This window comes from Podarcis melisellensis, assembly GCF_964234715.1.
Source record: "Podarcis melisellensis genome assembly, chromosome: 1".
NCBI classification, from domain to species: Eukaryota; Metazoa; Chordata; class Lepidosauria; order Squamata; family Lacertidae; genus Podarcis; species Podarcis melisellensis.
In genome coordinates, this window is record NC_138528.1 from 23,848,571 (window position 1) to 23,867,269 (window position 18,699).

The window sequence follows — 18,699 nt, forward strand, 5'->3', positions numbered from 1 at the left end:
GTGTCTAGCTGCAAAAGCATTTACTGTGTGCTCAAACTCAGCATCAACACTCTTAGGCACAGCATAACTCCCCTTTAAAGACAAACCTCTTTCTCTTTGCCTTTTATCCTGTTCATCCGCAAGCCGAGAAGAAATGTATTCAAGGGTTAATTCAGTTGAAGGCATAGCTTCCAAAGTTAGAGCTAGAGTCTCATAGCTTTTATCAAGAGAAGACAACAATATGTATGACTGCTGCTCCATAGAGAAAGGAATGCCCAGCTGTCTTAGTTGATTAAAGGCAGACACCATTTTGGCAATATGTTCTTTCACACACGCTCCCGGTTGGAGACGTAAATCAAACAAACATCTTGTAGCATGGATCTTGGCCCCCGCAGTGTTTCTGGAATTTAACCGCTGCAGAACCGTCCAGACCTCATGCGTGTTCTTTAACTCAGAAACATAAGGCATTTGCTCTGGTCCCACTGCCAAAACTAGTAGACCTTGGGCTTTCCTGTCGCGTTTCTGTGAAGCTGCTGCTGCTGCTTTGGCTTCTGCAGACGCGTCTGCAGCTGCCTGTAAAGGCGGTGCTTCAGTACAGCTCCACAACTCTTTTGCTTGCAACCAAACCCTTACTCTAGCCTTCCAATCTTGCCAATTTTTCCCATTGAGTCGCGTAAACGGGACAGTAAAACTTTCCTGGGACTCTGCCATCCTCCCTGGGGCTTAGGAACGATACTCACACACCTGTAGACCGTCTCCCAGCTGCTGAGGTGGCTCCTTGAGGAATCAGACGTCTTCCAGCGAGTACAAACTGCGCAGTGCCTCTTTAAAACTTTTCTAGGCACGTTGCAGGACTCAAGCTGCTTTGGAGGCTTTCGTTGTCGGCAACCGCTTCTGTCTTCACTCCAGTCCTTGCATAAATCACTCTGAACTGCTCTCCTTATCTCCTTCTTGACGTACAAACATCCATAACCTGTCCCATTAAACTTTAATTAGTTTAATGTAAATGCCCAGTGCACTTCCTTCTTTAAAAGTCTCACCACGGCAGAGGATTTCGCGCAGCAGCTAAGAAGGGCAGGAGAGGCAGCATCTTCCCAAAAAGGAGTCCTGGAGCATGCGGTTTGTAAATCAAAAAATAAGGTTTATTTACAAAACACCAAAAAACAACCCTGGCGACGAACCACACATCTCAGCAAAACACACACCCAAAAGGAGAAGGGGGAGAACAAACAAACAGGGGGACTATTTATACAGACTCATGTTCCTGGAAGCCTAATGACCTCCAGCTGCTCAGTGATTAGAGCGTTTCTGCTACTCTTTTAACCCTTTGATAGCAACAGATTTCAATTGCCTTAACCTTTCCTCTCCGCAACCGGGGAAAAGCTTTGGAAGGGCAGCATAAGGGCTTTCAGATGTTGCCAGAGTCCTGGCACCACGTTCCCTTTTCCATACACAAATACCAAGTCATGGCCAGCTTTAAAATCCTGTAGCAATGTCAAGCAATAAAGAATGGGTTTCAATTACTTTCAATTATCCCATCAGCAGGCTCACACTGTAAATATCAAATAAGATAATAGTTTTCCACCTGCACTTTTTTAATTACCCAGAAGACGAAGAATAGACTTCCTTTTTAATCCTTCATCTGGCGCCGAATTATGCTTAATTAATTTCAGTAGTTAATCTTTTTACGTTCCCGTCGGCTTGAATGTTGGTTACGGAAAATCTCTGCTGGTGGCTGGAGCATGCTGCCAAGACTGCACTCAAACCTGTTTCTTTCCCCCACTCCCCTGAGCCTTTTGGCGCAGGGGTCTGGGAATTGCAGGAGAGCCCTTTGCAATCTGCTGGACCCCTCGACATCTTGAGAACCCTCTCAAGGCCTTTGGGGGGTATGCCTTGGCGTTTCCCCCTGACTCTCCGCAGGGGTCAGATCAGTTGGAGCAATCAGATCTGTGCTCCGTTCACCATCTTGCAGAGATCGGAAGTCCAACATAGGGTATATTTTCAAGTGATGTGTATGCATATGTGTAGCAGGCCTTAGTTGTCACCATTTTGATTTTGTTTAACCCTTGGGTAGGGAACTTCTGGCCCACAACCTAACTAGGTCTAACAGATCTTTCCATTTGGTCTGCCAGGCTGTTGCAGTCAAGTTGTGCCATTCCCACCTGTCCTACAGCTGGTGTTGTATATGATGACAGGGCTTGAATGAAAAGGGCTTTGCAGGCACTGCCAGTCAGCAAATGGTCTTGGAAAGTACCATGCACAGTTTCTTTGCCCAGTTGGTTTGATTTCATACTGCACGGGCAAAAATGGTTTACTTGATATCATTGTGATTCTAGATGATAGATAGAAACACCTGTCAAACTTGGTCCATGGAGGTTTATAGAGCTAAGTTTCCAGCCTACTGGTTGATTCTAGTACCCCACTCCTAGTGGCTATTTCAGGCTGAAAAGATTCATTTTAGAACATGTATGTATTTATCAAATCAGAGGCTAGTGTCCTGGACTTGGACTAGAGACACCTGGGTTGAAAGCCCTTCTCTGCTGGTACCCAAAGGACTCTTTTTGAGTCTTACATACCTCACAGAGTTGTTGTGAAAATAAAATGGGAGATCTCTCAAGTAAGAACTCCTTAGCTCCTGGACAAAGACACAAATGTAAGAAGAATATGATTGACATCCCTTCATACTACACAATCCCCCATTCACATACCAACAACTCAAATCACACATCTAACACCACATTTCCACTGCACAGCTTTTCCCACCCATAATGCTCCAGGATTTTTGTTCTAACAGTTATTTTTTTAATTTTGGGGGGGAGAATGAAAATATGAAGTGTTCCAGTAAAATCTTTAGCCATCTTCCTCAGGCCATGCAAGCTCATAACCCAAGTAATGATATTCCTCTAGCATCACATCTCAGCTGGCATTGCAACACATAGTTGTGGAGGCAAGGCTACAGAAAAAAAAGTGGATGACTATTTATTCCCTTGGGTTTGCCTCCAGCAATCTTAAGGAGTCAAAGCTAGACAAAAGGAAACAGTGTCAGACTGTGCCTTCAAATGTTTTCTAAATGTCGTGTAATTTTTTATCTCCCTGGCATCTGATGGGAGGGCGTTCTACAGGGAGGGCGCCACTGCTGAGAAGGCCCTCTGCCTGGTTAATTTCTGCAGCAGACGTCCATGTATATGTTGGAATGTTCATAAACATTCCATAACACCTCTGCAGCTGAGACAGTGGTTAAGGGTCATTCATTGGAGTTCGGAGTAATTCTGGTACTGAAAAAAGGGTATTAAAGTTTCAAATACTGCAGCCTGTAACTACCCTGTGGTTGTTTCCTTTTGTTGGGTTTATCTGATTTGGAGATAATTTGGCAAACCATTCTGTTTCTGAGAAATTGTGTGTTCTATTCTTTAATTAAACACTCCCTTTGTCTTTGTCTGGCCATAATTGAAATACTTTATTGTCTCTTGTACAACTTGTATACAGTGAGATTACACGAGCACCCCCCACTCAGCTCTCTTAGTCTTAATTCCCCTCGTTTACTGACGCATACCCACCAAACCCAAAAGTCAGTTGCCCTGTTGTTATCTTTTCATTCAGCAGCCTAACAGCCCACGGATAGAAGCTGTTCTTTACCCTGTTGGTGCAACTAATCATTCTGCCTGAGGGCAGGAGATCAAGATAGTGCCGGCCAGGGTGTGAATCATCCCTGAGAATTTTCCTCACTCTCCTGAGGCAGCGTTTTTCTGCTATTTCATCCAGCGGATTCGCGGGACAGCCCATAATATCTTGTGCTGTATTCTCCACCCTCTGTAGGCACTTCCTATCAGATGATGTCAAACCAGCATATCACACCGTGATGCAGTATGAAAGGACACTTTCTATTGTTGACCGGTAGAAGGAAATCATCAAATGTTGATTGAAATAATAGTAGCTATGTAGATATGTAGGATAGCAGTAGTGGATAGTGAGGAAGGGCTGTGCTCTTACTTGACCTCCCTTCAGCTGCACTGCTGTTGCATACCAGGATTGTTTTGCAACAGTGCCAACAGGAATGCTGGACTGTCTTTTTCCCATTATGATATGCAGCAGCATTTCAGCCAAAGGGAGGTCAAGTAAATGACACAGATGCACCAGGCCCTCCACTACTGCCCAGCATATTGTTCAGTGTTACTTTGACTCATATATAGATGCTTTGTAGGCTTGCCTAAAAATGCTAATGAATGAAATGTTCTACATTCTTTGTATATTTCATATTCAGGGAAAATATGGGAAGTTTAAGAGGTATGTGGCTCATAGCACACATGTAACAAATGTTCGTTGGACTCATGATGACAGTTTATTAGTCAGTGTTGGAGGTGGAGACACCTCTTTAATGCTGTGGACCCATGAGATGGAGGGCCATCGAGAAACCAGGCAGTGTGACAGTGAAGAATCTGATCTAGATTCTGAGGAAGATGGGGGTAAGTAACCATTTTAAGATAACTTCAATCTTATAAAGCAGTTTTAATTCTTCCCATTATAAATACAACTTCCATAATCTGAATGTCAGTTTGAAAGGTCCAGGGGTTTTTTGTGTGTGAGTGTGTATGTGTGCAAATTAAATATTTAGCAAAGCCGGTTGACTGTTTTAAATGCCTTTAAAAATCCTAAGTAAATTATATTTATTGTAATTTTATGTTATGCTGGCTGGGATCCAAATATCCATTAACAGAGCTGTGCTCATGGAAGTGGGGGAGGCAAATTTCTGATTTCTTGTGTCCACTAGAAATCTACACTCCTGCACCCCAGTAGTGTAGGACATTGTGTTGGTGCTGCATGCAGTGAAGAAACTGGCAAAAATTAACACTTCTACCAGCAGGAACTTTCACAGCATTACAGCTACTTCTGCAAACACTCAGTGCCAGGTGGCATTCCGTTTTGCCACCTGAGGCAAAATGGGAATGTACCATTCCCTGACCTCTCGCCGTGCCCCCCCCCACTGTTGCCAGGTGCCCCCCTCTTGCCAAACTCGGCAAGAACCAGAGCACTCCTCAAGGCGTTTCTGCTTGTCTTCTGTACCCTGGGTGGGTGGAGGAGATGATGGGGGACATTCTACTGGAAGAGGAAGCAGTGGGGCAGGTGGGTGCTTCACCCTGCCTCATCAGTGGGCAGGCTCTGCAAAGTGCTTTCCCATGAACTGAAGTGCTCCTTCAACTTACTGAAGGGCTAGTCTTGATCCTATCTACTGTTGTTTGTTGTCTCTGGTGCACTTATATACAAATAGAATAAATTAATAAATAATTCACCTACTTCTTAGTTCCAATAGTTCTTGTGGTTATAAATATTTTACTAGGATATGACAGTGATGTCACAAGAGAAAATGAAATTAATTACACCATCAAAGCCTTATCAACCAACATCAGACCTATGTTTGGAATCAAGCCTCATCTGCAGCTAAAAGAGCCTTCAGTTGATGAAAGGTAACTTGGGGAGGAAATGTGAAATTTTATGGCATACTGTAATAGATAGAATTTTAAGGGGCATGTGTGTGTAAAAGGGGCTGAGATTTTTTTTCCTATTTGGTTTTGAACCATTGTGCTTGAATATTGGATAGTATTTCCATTTAACTTTTCATGGACTAAGAATGTTGGCCAAGAGTAAAAGATTTTCACATGTAGTAGTAAATAACACACATACACTGCTGCTGAACACCAGTAGTAGCAAACAAATAGTCAGTGATAGCTTTGATCCTCTGTTGTTGGGACAAGGGTACATGGAATAATACTTCCTCACTGCCATCACCATCAGGTGATCAGTGCTATTAAAGCTGACAGCACTAACACTCATGCAGTGCTAGATGTACTCCCTCCTCCCCGCTATACTGTGATCTTGTGTAAATGCAGGCAACAATTAACATGTGCAAATTCAATGTTCATTGTTTAAATAATGCAAATTAAAAGCACGGAAGGAGGATAACTTAAAAACTCTTTTGTGCAGGGTTTTACCTATGCGGGAAGAGCTTTTAAGCTCTCAGACTTGCTTACTGAGCTCTTGGAGGCTCTTGTGAAATCTTGGACAACCCTGCAAATTTTGCAAGAGCCTCCCCAAGCCCGGTAAGTTCCCTGCCTTGCTGGGCAAAGAACGCTAAGACCCATTTGGGTGCACTGGCTTTGGGAGGTAATATTGCTCATGCAGGGGCAGTTCAAAGAAGCTGGTTCAAATATATCCAGTTTTGTGTATATGTGCCTTCCCCGGAATGTAATCCTTGATCCGAGTTACCTGTATACCAGAACTGCAGGCAGGCAGCCAGGCACTGAGATATTTGAAGATTTGAAAGGATGGAATTTTTGAGAAGTAGGTAGGGTTAAACAATAATTTTAATAATTGCCAGATAATTTTTGAAGTGTACGCATCTAAGTGGGCATGTTTAATTCTGCAGCTTTAAATATTTGTGGGCAAATTTTCACTTAACATTTTGAACTGTGGCTGAACTGAAGCAAACATGCATGCCAGATCCATCTTTTGGAAAACAGTCAGAAATGACATCCCGGAAAAGAATATTCCTCTGCTTACAAATATTTTACAGAGACATGCACTGAATTTTACACACAAATGCCTTTAGACTTGATGCATTTACTGTATTTCGTTCTTGGGTATTAATACCTATGTACGAAATGTGAGTTTAGAATCGGCTAACAAATATTTGGTCCATTGAATTAATTTCAGTTTTCTTTATCCTAGATTTCTGATATATATTGTTCATATTTTAATATTCCTGCTTAATTTTTATGCTTCCTGTGAAGGCAAGGGGTTGTAAGGTAAGATCTTACTTACATATATAAAACATTCACTATAAAGTATATTTTATCTGATTTGGAAAATTATAACCTACAGTAGCGTCAAGTAATACATATATAGATAAAATCCTAGGGAATACAATGATGCAATGAATATACCATATTCTTCTGTCTATAAGACTTTTCCATGTATAAGACACCCCCTATTTTGGGGGACTCAGATATAAGAAAATGTATCCATGTACAAGATGCCCCCTAATTTTTGACATTATTTTTTAGGGGGAAAACCTAGTCTTATACACGGAAAAATACGGTACTTACTTTTTGCTATTGGAAAGTTTCTAGAGCAATCAAATAAGGCTGATAAGAAACAGAAAAGATGCATTCCTCTGATGGCAGTTTTTGTGTCCATGAATATACATACCTTATACATCTTCTGTGTGCCATAAAGGGCATAGCTTCTAGCTCAGCACCAGACAGGAAACTTGTCATAAGCAGTGTCTATAAGCAATGTCTATTAGTTTCAGTGTTCTGGAGTTGACTCTTCTTTCCTTCATTCTTTTTCAATTGCTAGCTTCAGTGTCTAAGGAGCTGATTCTAGAGCCAAACTAGATGTTAAATGTATGATATATCTTTAACCTTTAAAAAAAAATAAGTGTGCATGTGCAATCTGCATTAGGATATTGGCACACAAGGAAGGTGGTTAATTACTGCCCCCTGCCTGTTTCTGGAAAATCACATCACTCTCTTCAACTGATATTGACTTTAATCAAGAATCTGCCATAGGTGCCTATTGCAGTTTCTGTGTAGAGCAAATAGAAATTTGTAGAGTATTGTGATTTTCATCACAAAAGCAGCGAAGGAACAATGACAATTTATTGATAAAAGCTGGTATCTTTAAAAAAAACACCTTGAGGAATTACATGTTCAGATTTCTATATGAGTTTGCACTTCTTTGATTTTTTTTCAATCTCCAAATACAGTGTTGTGATTTATACCTAAGCATAAACAACAAAGCAGGACAACTCTTTTCAAGTCATATATCTGTTCTGTGTATTTCGGAATTTGTATGAGTTGTTTGAAAAGGATTTATAAAATAATAATATAATACAGAGGGGGAAATAGACTCAGGACCAGGTCATCAAAATTACTCATACAAGAGTTACATTATTATGAGTTGTATTCAAAGTAGTGATAAGGAGGCTGTTCCGTCAGTGCAAGCATTTCTGCTTATCTGATGGGACTATGTCTCTTCTCCTCCCTGTGTGTGCTGTTCTGCTGATCCTCCAGAATTGGTTCTGGGGAGGTTGGGGGGGTGGAGAAGGGGGGGAAAGCCTCATTGCACTAGTGAGCATCATTGCAGCGTTTTCCACTACTGCTGTGATTTATTTGAATATGGCCCAATGTGTACAAGCCATTCCTGCTAATGGCTGTGATATAAATGGCAACAGTATGCTAAGGCCTTTGTTGTAAAACTTTGATTTATTTCCCTGTCATGTCTTGGTAAATCCAGTGGTAGCTCGGGTTACATACGCTTCAGGTTACATACGCTTCAGGTTACACACTCCACTAAGCCAGAAATAGTGCTTCAGGTTAAGAACTTTGCTTCAGGATAAGAACAGAAATCGGGCTCCGGCGGCGCAGCAGCAGCAGGAGGCCCCATTAGCTAAAGTGGTGCTTCAGGTTAAGAACAGTTTCAAGTTAAGTATGGACCTCCAGAACAAATTAAGTACTTAACCCGAGGTACCACTGTAAATACTTATTTAGAGGATTATCACACATCTCCTGCCCCACTCACTTTCTCGGCCACTACTTCTTCAGTTCCCCATTGCCAGTGTCATTCTGAATGCAATTCTGCTTTTCCCAATGTCAACCTAAGAGCCTTGAACCCGGCATGTGGCTCTGTACTGCCCTTTGTTGGATAGTGCTGAGTCTGGTACAAGTGCAGCTTTGCTTTCCCTTTTTCTAGCCTCCAAAACCTAGGGGGAGGAGTGATTGTATCCTGTGAGTCTTGGGTAGAGTTTTCTGCTTGGGTTTTCGCCTGGGGTACTTGCAATTAGCTATATGAGTGAAAAAATTACAAAGCTGCCTCATTGTTAACAGGTGAAGAATTATGAAAAAGTAATGAGAATTTGATATGAGAATTAGTGACTAGTGTAATGATTAGAGGAGCACCCCAGGCATACGCACAATAATTTGATCCAGAAACTTGGTAAGCAGGCAGAAGCATGAAAAAATGAATTTTCCAAACCATCCTTTTCTGTACTAAAAAGCTATATGAGCAAATATTTTCTGTCTTATTTGCAATTATACTGCCTTTGTTTAATGAAACCTGTGGAATATCAAGTTAGACATTTTCCTGAAAGCTTTTAAAAGTTCTTCTCCTGCATCACTGTTTTATTGTGCGGTGTTGGAGCATGCTTGATGAGCCTTCTTTGCCAAATAGAGGAATTTGAGTAAATAGTTAGCAAACTTACTCTTTTGTGCCCCAAAAGAGGTAATATATTCCTTCTCATTTTCCTTACACTATGGTCTCTTCCTCTCCCAACACTCCTTCACTTCCCTATTCCTTTTCTTTATGCTGCCAAACTACTCCTCTCTTGCAAATCATGTCTCAACTTTTTAAAAAATCCCTCTCCATCTTATACCTGTAAATATTACCTTTGTAAACAAAAAAACACAACCACAAAATAAAATCTCTTACACTTGGATATTGCCAGAGGAGCAGTTCAACACAATTCTACATAATATCTTTTCTGCTATCAAATAATTTTAGATGCTTGGTTTTCTTATCTTAAAACACACTTTTCACCAATTCATCATTAAACCAAACTGGAATAAGTAATCATTCTCTCTTCCTTTTGCTGCTGAAAAGAGGTTCCAGGTAATGCTTTTACTTTCCTAATGTCTTTTTCATATTTCAGCACCATCTTCCATTTCCACACAAAGCTGTCTTGTCATTTGGTGTCCCTAATACACATATACATGTTCCTACCAGCCTTCAACATCTTGCTGTCATGCTACTTTCTGTACATATATAGAACTCTGCAAATGTAAACACTTCTATTCACCCTGAGGCTCATTAAATTTGCTAAATTTAACAATATTTTTAAAATACTGAACATAAATAAACAAAGTAGAATTACAAGTTCAAGAAAATTTTAAGGACCTTTTCATATGGTATGCTTCCATAGAAATTTCCCCTATGAATCTAGTTATTATTTTGTTTATTAGCACATTCATATCCCAGCTCAAGATGGAGTGCATGGTTATTCCCACCTATTTTAATTTCACAGCATAACATATTTAGAGAGAAGCCTTATTTAGTAGCTGGCTAAACAAAAACCTGCTGGAAGTTCTCGTTGCCTATAGGTTTGTTACCTATTTAGCACTACGCTCTTCAAAGAGATATTAGTACTATTTCCTTCGTGAACTGAGGTATCTGTTAGGACCTGTTTAATTCATCATCTGCTGCTTTTCAGAATCTCACTCACTGCCTTGGTGACTCTTCTGCTTTTCTGTTCTCTTACATTGTCTTTCTGTGTCTACCTCACTGACATGGGCGCTTATTTCTGTCCCGAAGCTGTTATTTCTCCTGTCACAGAGCACAGTTTTCAGATGCAGTTTTGACTTCTTCATTTAAACCATGTGCAGCTGCTACCTTAAAATGACATCAGAATGATAGGTGTCACTATTATTTTCAGGTTCAGTGGCAAATCTTGAGTCTGCTGTGAGGAATAATTGGTAACTTGTTTCATTGTCATCTATGCTTCCCAAACTAATGGAGTATGTTTAAAGGTGTAGGATGAGGGCTGTACTACCTCAGTATGGAAGTGGGAGGATTGCATGCTTGGGATTACCACATGCCCTCACCAGCGCTTGAATCAGCTCTTAGCAAATGAAGTGTAACTGTATGCATAAATCCAATATATTACGTGGAAGTGGAACCACCTTAAAAACCTTGGGGAAGGAAATAATGGTAAGTTTGGGACCCCTTTCCCTTCCTTAGTATGAGGCTGTATCATTTACTTGGCTGAAACTTAGGACTCAGCTACACGGGTCAATTATAACGTTATATCAAAAAAAATTCTTTCCAGTAGCACCTTAAAGACCAACTAAGTTAGTTCTTGGTATGAGCTTTCGTGTGCATGCACACTTCTTCAGATACACACGAAAGCTCATTCTTCAGATACACACGAAAGCTCATACCAAGAACTAACTTAGTTGGTCTTTAAGGTGCTACTGGAAAGAATTTTTTTTGTTTTGACTATGGCAGACCAACACGGCTATCTATCTGTAACTATAACGTTATATGTGCACTATAAAAATGTGGCACCAGATGGTGCTGTAGAGCTGAAATCCAAAGTGAATGGTAAATTGCATTGGGAGCTTTTATAGCAGTCTTTTTCATAGTTCTTTAAAATATCTATGTAGATCCATCCTTATATCTATCCACGTGGCTTACTGTTGGCATAGGGGTGTCATGTTTGTGTCATTGCCCAAACAAAGCTTTGGGCCTAATGCAACTCTATGCCAGAATGACAGTTGCTGTTAACTACGGTTACCATACATCCAGAGATGCCCAGGATTCCAAAGGTGATTTTTTTTTTTAATTTTGAAAAATGTCCAGTTTTGGGGGGGGGCACACAGAGGGAGCAGCCGAGCAGTCTGTATGTCAATCTGATGGGCATCTGGCTGGCTGAGCTGACCCCGCTTTTCTTCCTTGCAAAGTTAAGAGCTGTGTTAGGCCTCCCTTCTTTTTCTTCTCCTCCCCTCAGTGGTCTCCTGGCTGGAGGTCCCGCCACTGCAGGGCCACTCGCCGGAGGAGGAAGCTGTGGGACGAGGAGCCTCCCTCACAGGTCTCCCTCCTCCTCCTGCTGCTGCTGCTGTTCCGGGAGCACAATGTAGAAGCAGCCCCTTTTCTTGCTCCCCTTCCCCACAGTGACCACAGCTGTTCCTCCCCCCCCAGCAGATAAGCAGTCACAGCAGATGCCCCGTCAACCCGAGGCAAGTCCAATGCACCCCTGCCTCACAACCTTCTTTCTGAAAAAACATAGTTTAATAAAGCCCTCTCAAAGCAAGAGCTATGAATCTTGAGTCTAAAAAGTATACTCTTTTCAGATGATAACTTATTTAAGATTGCATAGTTACTGGAAGTGTGCCTCACTGAACATAGTAGGGCATACGTCCATAAACATTCACTTTTTATAGTTTGTGAGGGACTACTGATTTTTTTCTTGTTCAATAAGGCTTCCTTGATATCAATTCTGCAATATCCAAATAAAACATGTGTTTGTACCTGCAGCCTCATTTGTATAACTTTAGATTTAGTATCATTTTAGAAATGTTTTAATTGTGTGAATTGGTTCATCTAGTTTCTTAGAATTCTAGTACACTTTAGAGAACAAATCTACAGCTAGCCATAACAGGAGGGGTTGCCATATTGTTATGCAGTTTTGGTACTTCCACTACCATTCCTAAGTGTTGAAGGAAAAAAGGGGGGCGGGAATCAATTTAAGTATAGGAATTGCTAACTTGTACTGTACTTTATACCAACCCTGAGCACAGGAAAGGTACTTCTTTTAGAAACTGATTTCCTTTCGCAAACTTAGCAGACATTCCTTTCTTATTCTGCAGTGGCTTCCACAACATTGTGCTTTATAGCTCTCTGTTATATACAGTATGTTCACTGCCTGTGCCATGTAATCATATCATTTATGTTTAGCAGGGATCAGAGGGGTCTCCAAGATCTCTGCTCCATTATCAGGAGCCTAGTAATAGCATACAAAACCCCATCCTTTCACTCAAAGCCCATGCCTTGTCCTCTGAGTCCAGCCCCCTCCATATTGCTCTACCCCATACACTGCCATCAATCTCAGAGGTAGCGCAGTAAGACTGGAGATCTTTATCAGTGGTCTGTGTTACATCACCAACCTGTGCTTGTCAAATTGTCTTCATTCTTTGCTTTTGTCATTAAAGTAATGGAAAGTGCATGTCATGCAATGTTTTAAAATTTGATGGTACTGAACATTAAAGTATTATAAAATACAATCATGATTTTCTGGTTGGGCCCTTGATGTCTTTGGGTAGTTGGGGCAACCCAGTCAAACGGGTGGGGTACAAATTTTATTTATTTATTTATTTATTTATTTATTTAATGTTGCATATACACCATACATTTTAAGCACATTTAAAACAAAGAATATTGGGAACTAGTTTTTTTTTAATAGGTGCTGGAAACTATACCTCTGTGAGGGATAAATTACAGTTCCTAGGATTCTTTGTGGTTTGCCAAGTGCTTTAAATGTATTATGATTAGGATTAGGAACAGAGGAACTATGAGTGCTATAAAGCAACAGAAATCTAATAACTGCTAATGATGATGATGATGATGATGATGATTTATACCCCACCCATTTGGCTGGGCTTCCCCAGTCACTCTGGGCTGCTTCCAACAAAATATTAAAATACAGTAATGCATCAAACATAAAATACAGTAATGAATCAAACATTAAAAGCTTCCCTAAACAGGGCTGCCTTCAGAAAAGATAGCTTTGCTGTGAACAAGTGTAGGAAACAAACCAGTGTTGGCTTAGCATTTCATGTGAATCTCATGGTTTGTGTTGCACAATACAAGGAGATGGATGGGTGTGTTCATTACGAGCCATGACTTGTAAGATCATGTTATTCCATCATGTGTGCACTGCGCCATTGGATTATTACTTTCCACATGGTGGAAATATACAACATTGATCAAAAGAAGTAATAAAATATACATAATAAAACAACTGTTTATAAAATGGTCCCTATGGTACAAGCACAGCCTTGTTTTTAAGCACGTGTCTGTCTGGTGGCCATTGGTGACCAGGAATTGCACACCCAAGAGTGAATGGAATCCCATGCAGGTGAGTAACTGAGCTAGTCAAAGAGGGATGAAGCACTCTGTTGACTTCACTGTACCCAACATAGTAATGAAGGGACTGCTAGAGGAGGGTAGCCTCTTCATCCTCAGTCAGTATAGAAATGAACCTCTCTGTCCCTTCTTTGCCAGCCCCCAGCAGACTGGTATCATTTCTTTGTAGGGTAATAACTTTCAGGGTTTGTTTATAAGGCTGTCCTAGCGAAGTATCTTACAGCTTTCTCTACCCAGGCGACAGCTCAGAAGATGCTGTTTTAGTACTGAATGGGTGACAGACAACCTTTTCTTATTCACAGTTCTTTGTTTCAGACCACCAGTTAGTAGGGCATTGCCTCAGCCTGAAAAACTTCAGACAAATAACGTTGGCAAAAAAAAGAGACCTATAGAGGTAAGAAAACATGCTATTCTTATTAACATTCTCATTTAAACTTCATTATAACCAACTATATAGGGTGTAATAGAAATTTAATTAAACAGCTTCTGTAAACAAATGCCTTGTGGACAAACAGGCAGAATAAGTGATAATTTATTCTGCATCTATTTAAAGGGATCTTTCAATAGCCCAGACAGACTGGCAGAATAAAAGGGGAATTTGGGGGCAAACTTGTGGGCTGGTCAATACTGCAAGCAGAATATTCCCTGTTTACTCCCAATACATTTGTGGTGAAGTGAGTTATAGGATTTTTCTTGATGCTTTGGAACACTATTAAAAGAAGGGGGGAAATTCATTAAACAGCTTGTACAGTGCTGTTCGAAGATGAAATCATGAAATACGGTAGCTTTTATTCACAAGGAAGCTTGTGGTGATCATAAATCTGTTTTCTTAGGATCTAGTGCTGGAGCTGGTGTTTGGCTATCGTGGTAGAGATGGCAGGAACAATGTGCACTATTTGAATGATGGTGCTGATATAATTTATCACACTGCATCTGTTGGAATTCTGTACAATGTGGCAACAGGTAGGAAACATATACAGTAGATTCCATCTGGCGTTGACACAGTGTTTTTATTTTCTTTCTCTTTTTCTTTCCCCCTCATAGATGTGATATTTGTACTTAAAATAATATACCGTATTTGTCTCTGTAGGCTCTCAGTCTTTTTACCAGGAACATAATGATGATATTTTGTGCCTCACTATAAATCAGCACCCCAAGTTTATCAACCTTGTGGCAACTGGCCAAGTAGGTATGTTTGTATTTTTTAAAAAAGAAATTAATATATATGCATGAACAGTTAGTCATGTGAATTCATAGATAGAAGAAAGCATTTGCTTATGCTGCTTCTGTTTGTATGAATGTTACTCAGTTACCTGTGCCAATTATATTTTTTCTTGGAACACTGAAAATTATTTTTAAAACACATTGATGCTTAAGGATGCTAATGCTATATTTTATTGCAGATTTATCAAAATGATTTTTTTAAGCTATTGAGCCCCATTTAATCACAAAACATTTTCTTTTTTGATTCCACACCTGCCACAATGTACACTATCATGTCCAGCATACACAACACAGAGCAAAATGCCCATTGCTATGAGATGGACGAAGGAATGCAGGGACCCCCTAGGGGTGCAAAGCAGGTCTGTGCGCTTTGCAGACAGATGCATTGTGTGCAAACTCCACAATATCTTCTGCGAAGACTGAGAAGCTATAGCAGTGTAGGTTGTATCTTCACATCAATACTGAGCCCATGTAGACTAGTAAACAATCCCACAAACTCTGCCACCCTAGGATAACTTGGTCCTCTGTAACATCCTGCCAAGTGCTAAGGGCTGGATTTTTTTGTTTTTTTCTACCATGCACCCAGGGCACCTATGTGATAAAGTATTGCCTGTTGCAGCATTATACTGTTTTCAATAGACATTGATGATCATTCACTTATTTAGGAGAAACGAAGAGGAAAATATACAGTAAACTTTTGAAGCAGAGATAATATAAAAAGATTGAGCTTTCAAAATATGTAACAAAATCAAAAGTGCACTAATTGAAAAGCAGTGATCATAAACAATCCAGCGCACAGTAATCAGAACAAATTTTCAAATGGGTTGATTAAAGTTGTGCAGGGATGAAAGTGGTCCCTTTTGTACAAAAACCATTGCCAAAAGCTAATCATATAATTTGGGGTAGGAAAGTATTTCTGCAATTTGATTTAAAATTATGCTAAATATGTACCAGAACACAAGGTATTTAGCCAGAACAGATGGAATTTAGAACTGCAGTCTGGAAGATACTCAAATCCAAACATGATATGGTTTAAATGACAAGTTTAAGGTAGATGGCATGATCCAAAAATTGATTCTGAGAGTAGGTGCACCAGTGTATGCACAGAATTCCCTATACTTCTCATTCGAGAGAGGGAGGCTTCTTTAAAAGTATGTACAAGTAGATCTGCTCGTTTCATTTAAATGAGTGTTGAACCTGCATCCTTGAGATCTCCTTCTGCATTCAAGAACACATATAGAATCCGAGCTATGAACTTAATATCACAGAAAATATGTTAAGAGTGGCAATTATGACAGTGGTCATTGCTGGATCTATTACGTTTTTGGATGTTGATACTTTTTACAAACACATTGAGTTGGTTAAGATCTAACAAAACATGGATTAGAGGATCAGGAATGTGCTGTGGACTTGTATTCTTCCTTCTCATGTCTCCGCAGGCTCAGGTTTGATTACTTACGTCCTGTTTAGCACAAAAAATTTGCCATCATGTCTGAACGAAAAACTGTGCTTACCAATTCTGGATTAGAGGGCAAATGTAAACCACCATTCAGCAAACTATGACCTATTTTAAATAAGAAATTACTAACTGAATCTTAATGCAGAAGGGGAAAGAGGGATAAGGAAAAGAAAGTAGATGAGTCCAAGGCTCACTCGTGTAATGTGAAACCATGGCATTACACATAGTCCTCTGCTATTTTTTCCCAACTGTTGAAAGAAATATTATTTTAAACCATCTCTAACCAAACAGTTTTGCTCTCCATGCAACTGAGAATTCAACATCCCTCAAGTTTGTTTAATTTCTAACTAAACATTGTTCAAGGAAAGGCATCTCCATGCCACTCTGTATATTCTGTTAGTGGAAGCAATAACAACTAACTATATATGGATAGTAAGTTCCCGTTTAATATACCTGCCACAGGGTTCATATTGTTAGACAACAATTCTGAAACCAAAGCTTGTACTTTATACCACATATATTTTAATTATTATTTTCATTCTGGTTGTAATTATTTTTCTGCTGCTTTTCCATTACAGGAGACACAGCAGATATGTCAGGTAAGGGGAACTAAATTTTAACACCTTCAGGTATAACTAGGTTTTTTGACATTACGCACAGTACTGTAGGTAGGTTAACTGAATATATTTCCATGATATCAAATGCTACAACATTAGCACTAAACGCAAAATTCAACAAGATATAAATATGCAAGATTTCCTTTAGATGAAGTCAAAGAATAATTTTAACACATTCTAAAGTTTATTGTATTATATCCACCACAACCACCCCAGTGTTTTGATAAGTGATAAAACATTTTATAACCTATTTTCTTATTTATATAACTTTTAATTAATTCAGTTTCTGGAAAATCATTGGGGCTGACAACAAATGTTTCTGTTATAAATATTATTTTGTTTAGCTATTCACTCAAGAGGCCTTGGTGACTGAGTTAATAAAGAAATCATCTTTCTCATTTACTGTATTGTCATGCAGTTTTTGCCAGCCATCCAGAATGCTTATCAGTGCTATCAAATCCATTTTGTGAAATATCATTATGTTCCTTTGAAAGTCATAGTCTCAGCTGTGATCTTGTATAGTTGTTTTCATCTTGCATGAATAGGTAGTCATATTACATAGATGTGTATCCAACAGCTGACAGAAAAGGATAATGCACATGCTTGCCTATGTAGAGCAGTTGTTGTTGTTTCTGAACTCTTATCTATGCGATTCCCTTGATTATAATGTCTTGTGCCACTTGTGTAGCCTATAGTGCACAATCAGATATTACCGTATTTTTCCCTCTATAACACGCAGATTTTTTCTCCTAAAAAGGAAGGGGAAATGTCTGCGCGTGTTATAGAGCGAGTGTGTGGTCCCTGGAGCCGAAAAATCAGGCAAAAATCAAATCGCGCTTCACGGAGAAGGGAAACCTGAAAAAAGGAAGCGGCTGCTTTCCTGCATTCTGCCTCAGGGTCTTACTGCCCACCCTCCTCTGTTTCCTTGCTGTGTTTGCTGAAACGGAACAAAGAGCAGGGAAAGCCCCTCCCCTCCAGACAAGCAGAGGGGAAATTCCTCTCTGTGCTCCTGTGCTGCTGGGGGAGAGGGAGAGAGGGGGGGAGGGAGGGAGGGAGAGAGGGAGAGAGAGAGAGAGAGATGGCTGGCTTGGGTGGGGGGAAACTTTTGCCTTTCTTTCCTCCCTCCCGTTAAATCCCTCTCCTGCATTCTTAGCCAGCTGCTTCTCTGCACACCCCTCTCATGTCCCTTCTTTGTTTTTCCTTCACTCCCCACTTAAAATGTGGTTACAAAGCATGGATCCACATGGATCCTCAGGATCTTTGCATTGGGTCACCCCAAATTCACCATCAGATCACATAGCATGTCCATGGCTACAGCCTGCACCAAAAAAATCACGCACCCACTGTTGCCTGGGGCTGCAATGGTGCAAAAATGTGGTTACAAAGCATGGATCCACAGGGATCCTCAGGATCTTTGCATTGGGTCACCCCAAATTCACCATCAGATCACATAGCATGTCCATGGCTACAACCTGCACCAAAAAAATCACGCACCCACTGTTGCCTGGGGCTGCAATGGTGCAAAAATGTGGTTACAAAGCATGGATCCACAGGAATTCTCAGGATTTTTGCATTGGGTCACCCCAAATTCACCATCAGATCACATGTCTGTGGCCACAGCATGAAGCACAAAAATGATACATCCACTGTTTCATTCAGAATGTTTTTTCCCTTGTTTTCCTCCTTTAAAAACGATGTGCGTGTTATGGTCAGGTGTGTGTTATAGAG

General features: G+C 40.3%; 1 protein-coding gene across 12 annotated transcripts in view; it reads left to right on the forward strand.

Moving 5' to 3' along the window:
- The window catches only part of EML5 (EMAP like 5), a 90,193-nt gene that overhangs the window by 59,270 nt on the left and 12,224 nt on the right, over positions 1-18,699 (forward strand). For 3 of the 12 annotated variants that reach the window (XM_081908449.1, XM_081908446.1, XM_081908453.1), the window contains 7 exons: positions 4,241-4,442; positions 5,315-5,441; positions 6,765-6,779; positions 13,987-14,065; positions 14,505-14,634; positions 14,762-14,860; positions 16,933-16,953. In XM_081908449.1, the coding sequence (XP_081764575.1) occupies positions 4,241-4,442; positions 5,315-5,441; positions 6,765-6,779; positions 13,987-14,065; positions 14,505-14,634; positions 14,762-14,860; positions 16,933-16,953 (673 nt within the window). Of the gene's footprint in view, positions 1-4,240; positions 4,443-5,314; positions 5,442-6,702; positions 6,780-13,935; positions 14,067-14,504; positions 14,635-14,761; positions 14,861-16,932; positions 16,954-18,699 lie in introns of those variants that run through there. The other 9 variants (XM_081908454.1, XM_081908455.1, XM_081908451.1 and 6 more) reach the window with 9 other exon arrangements.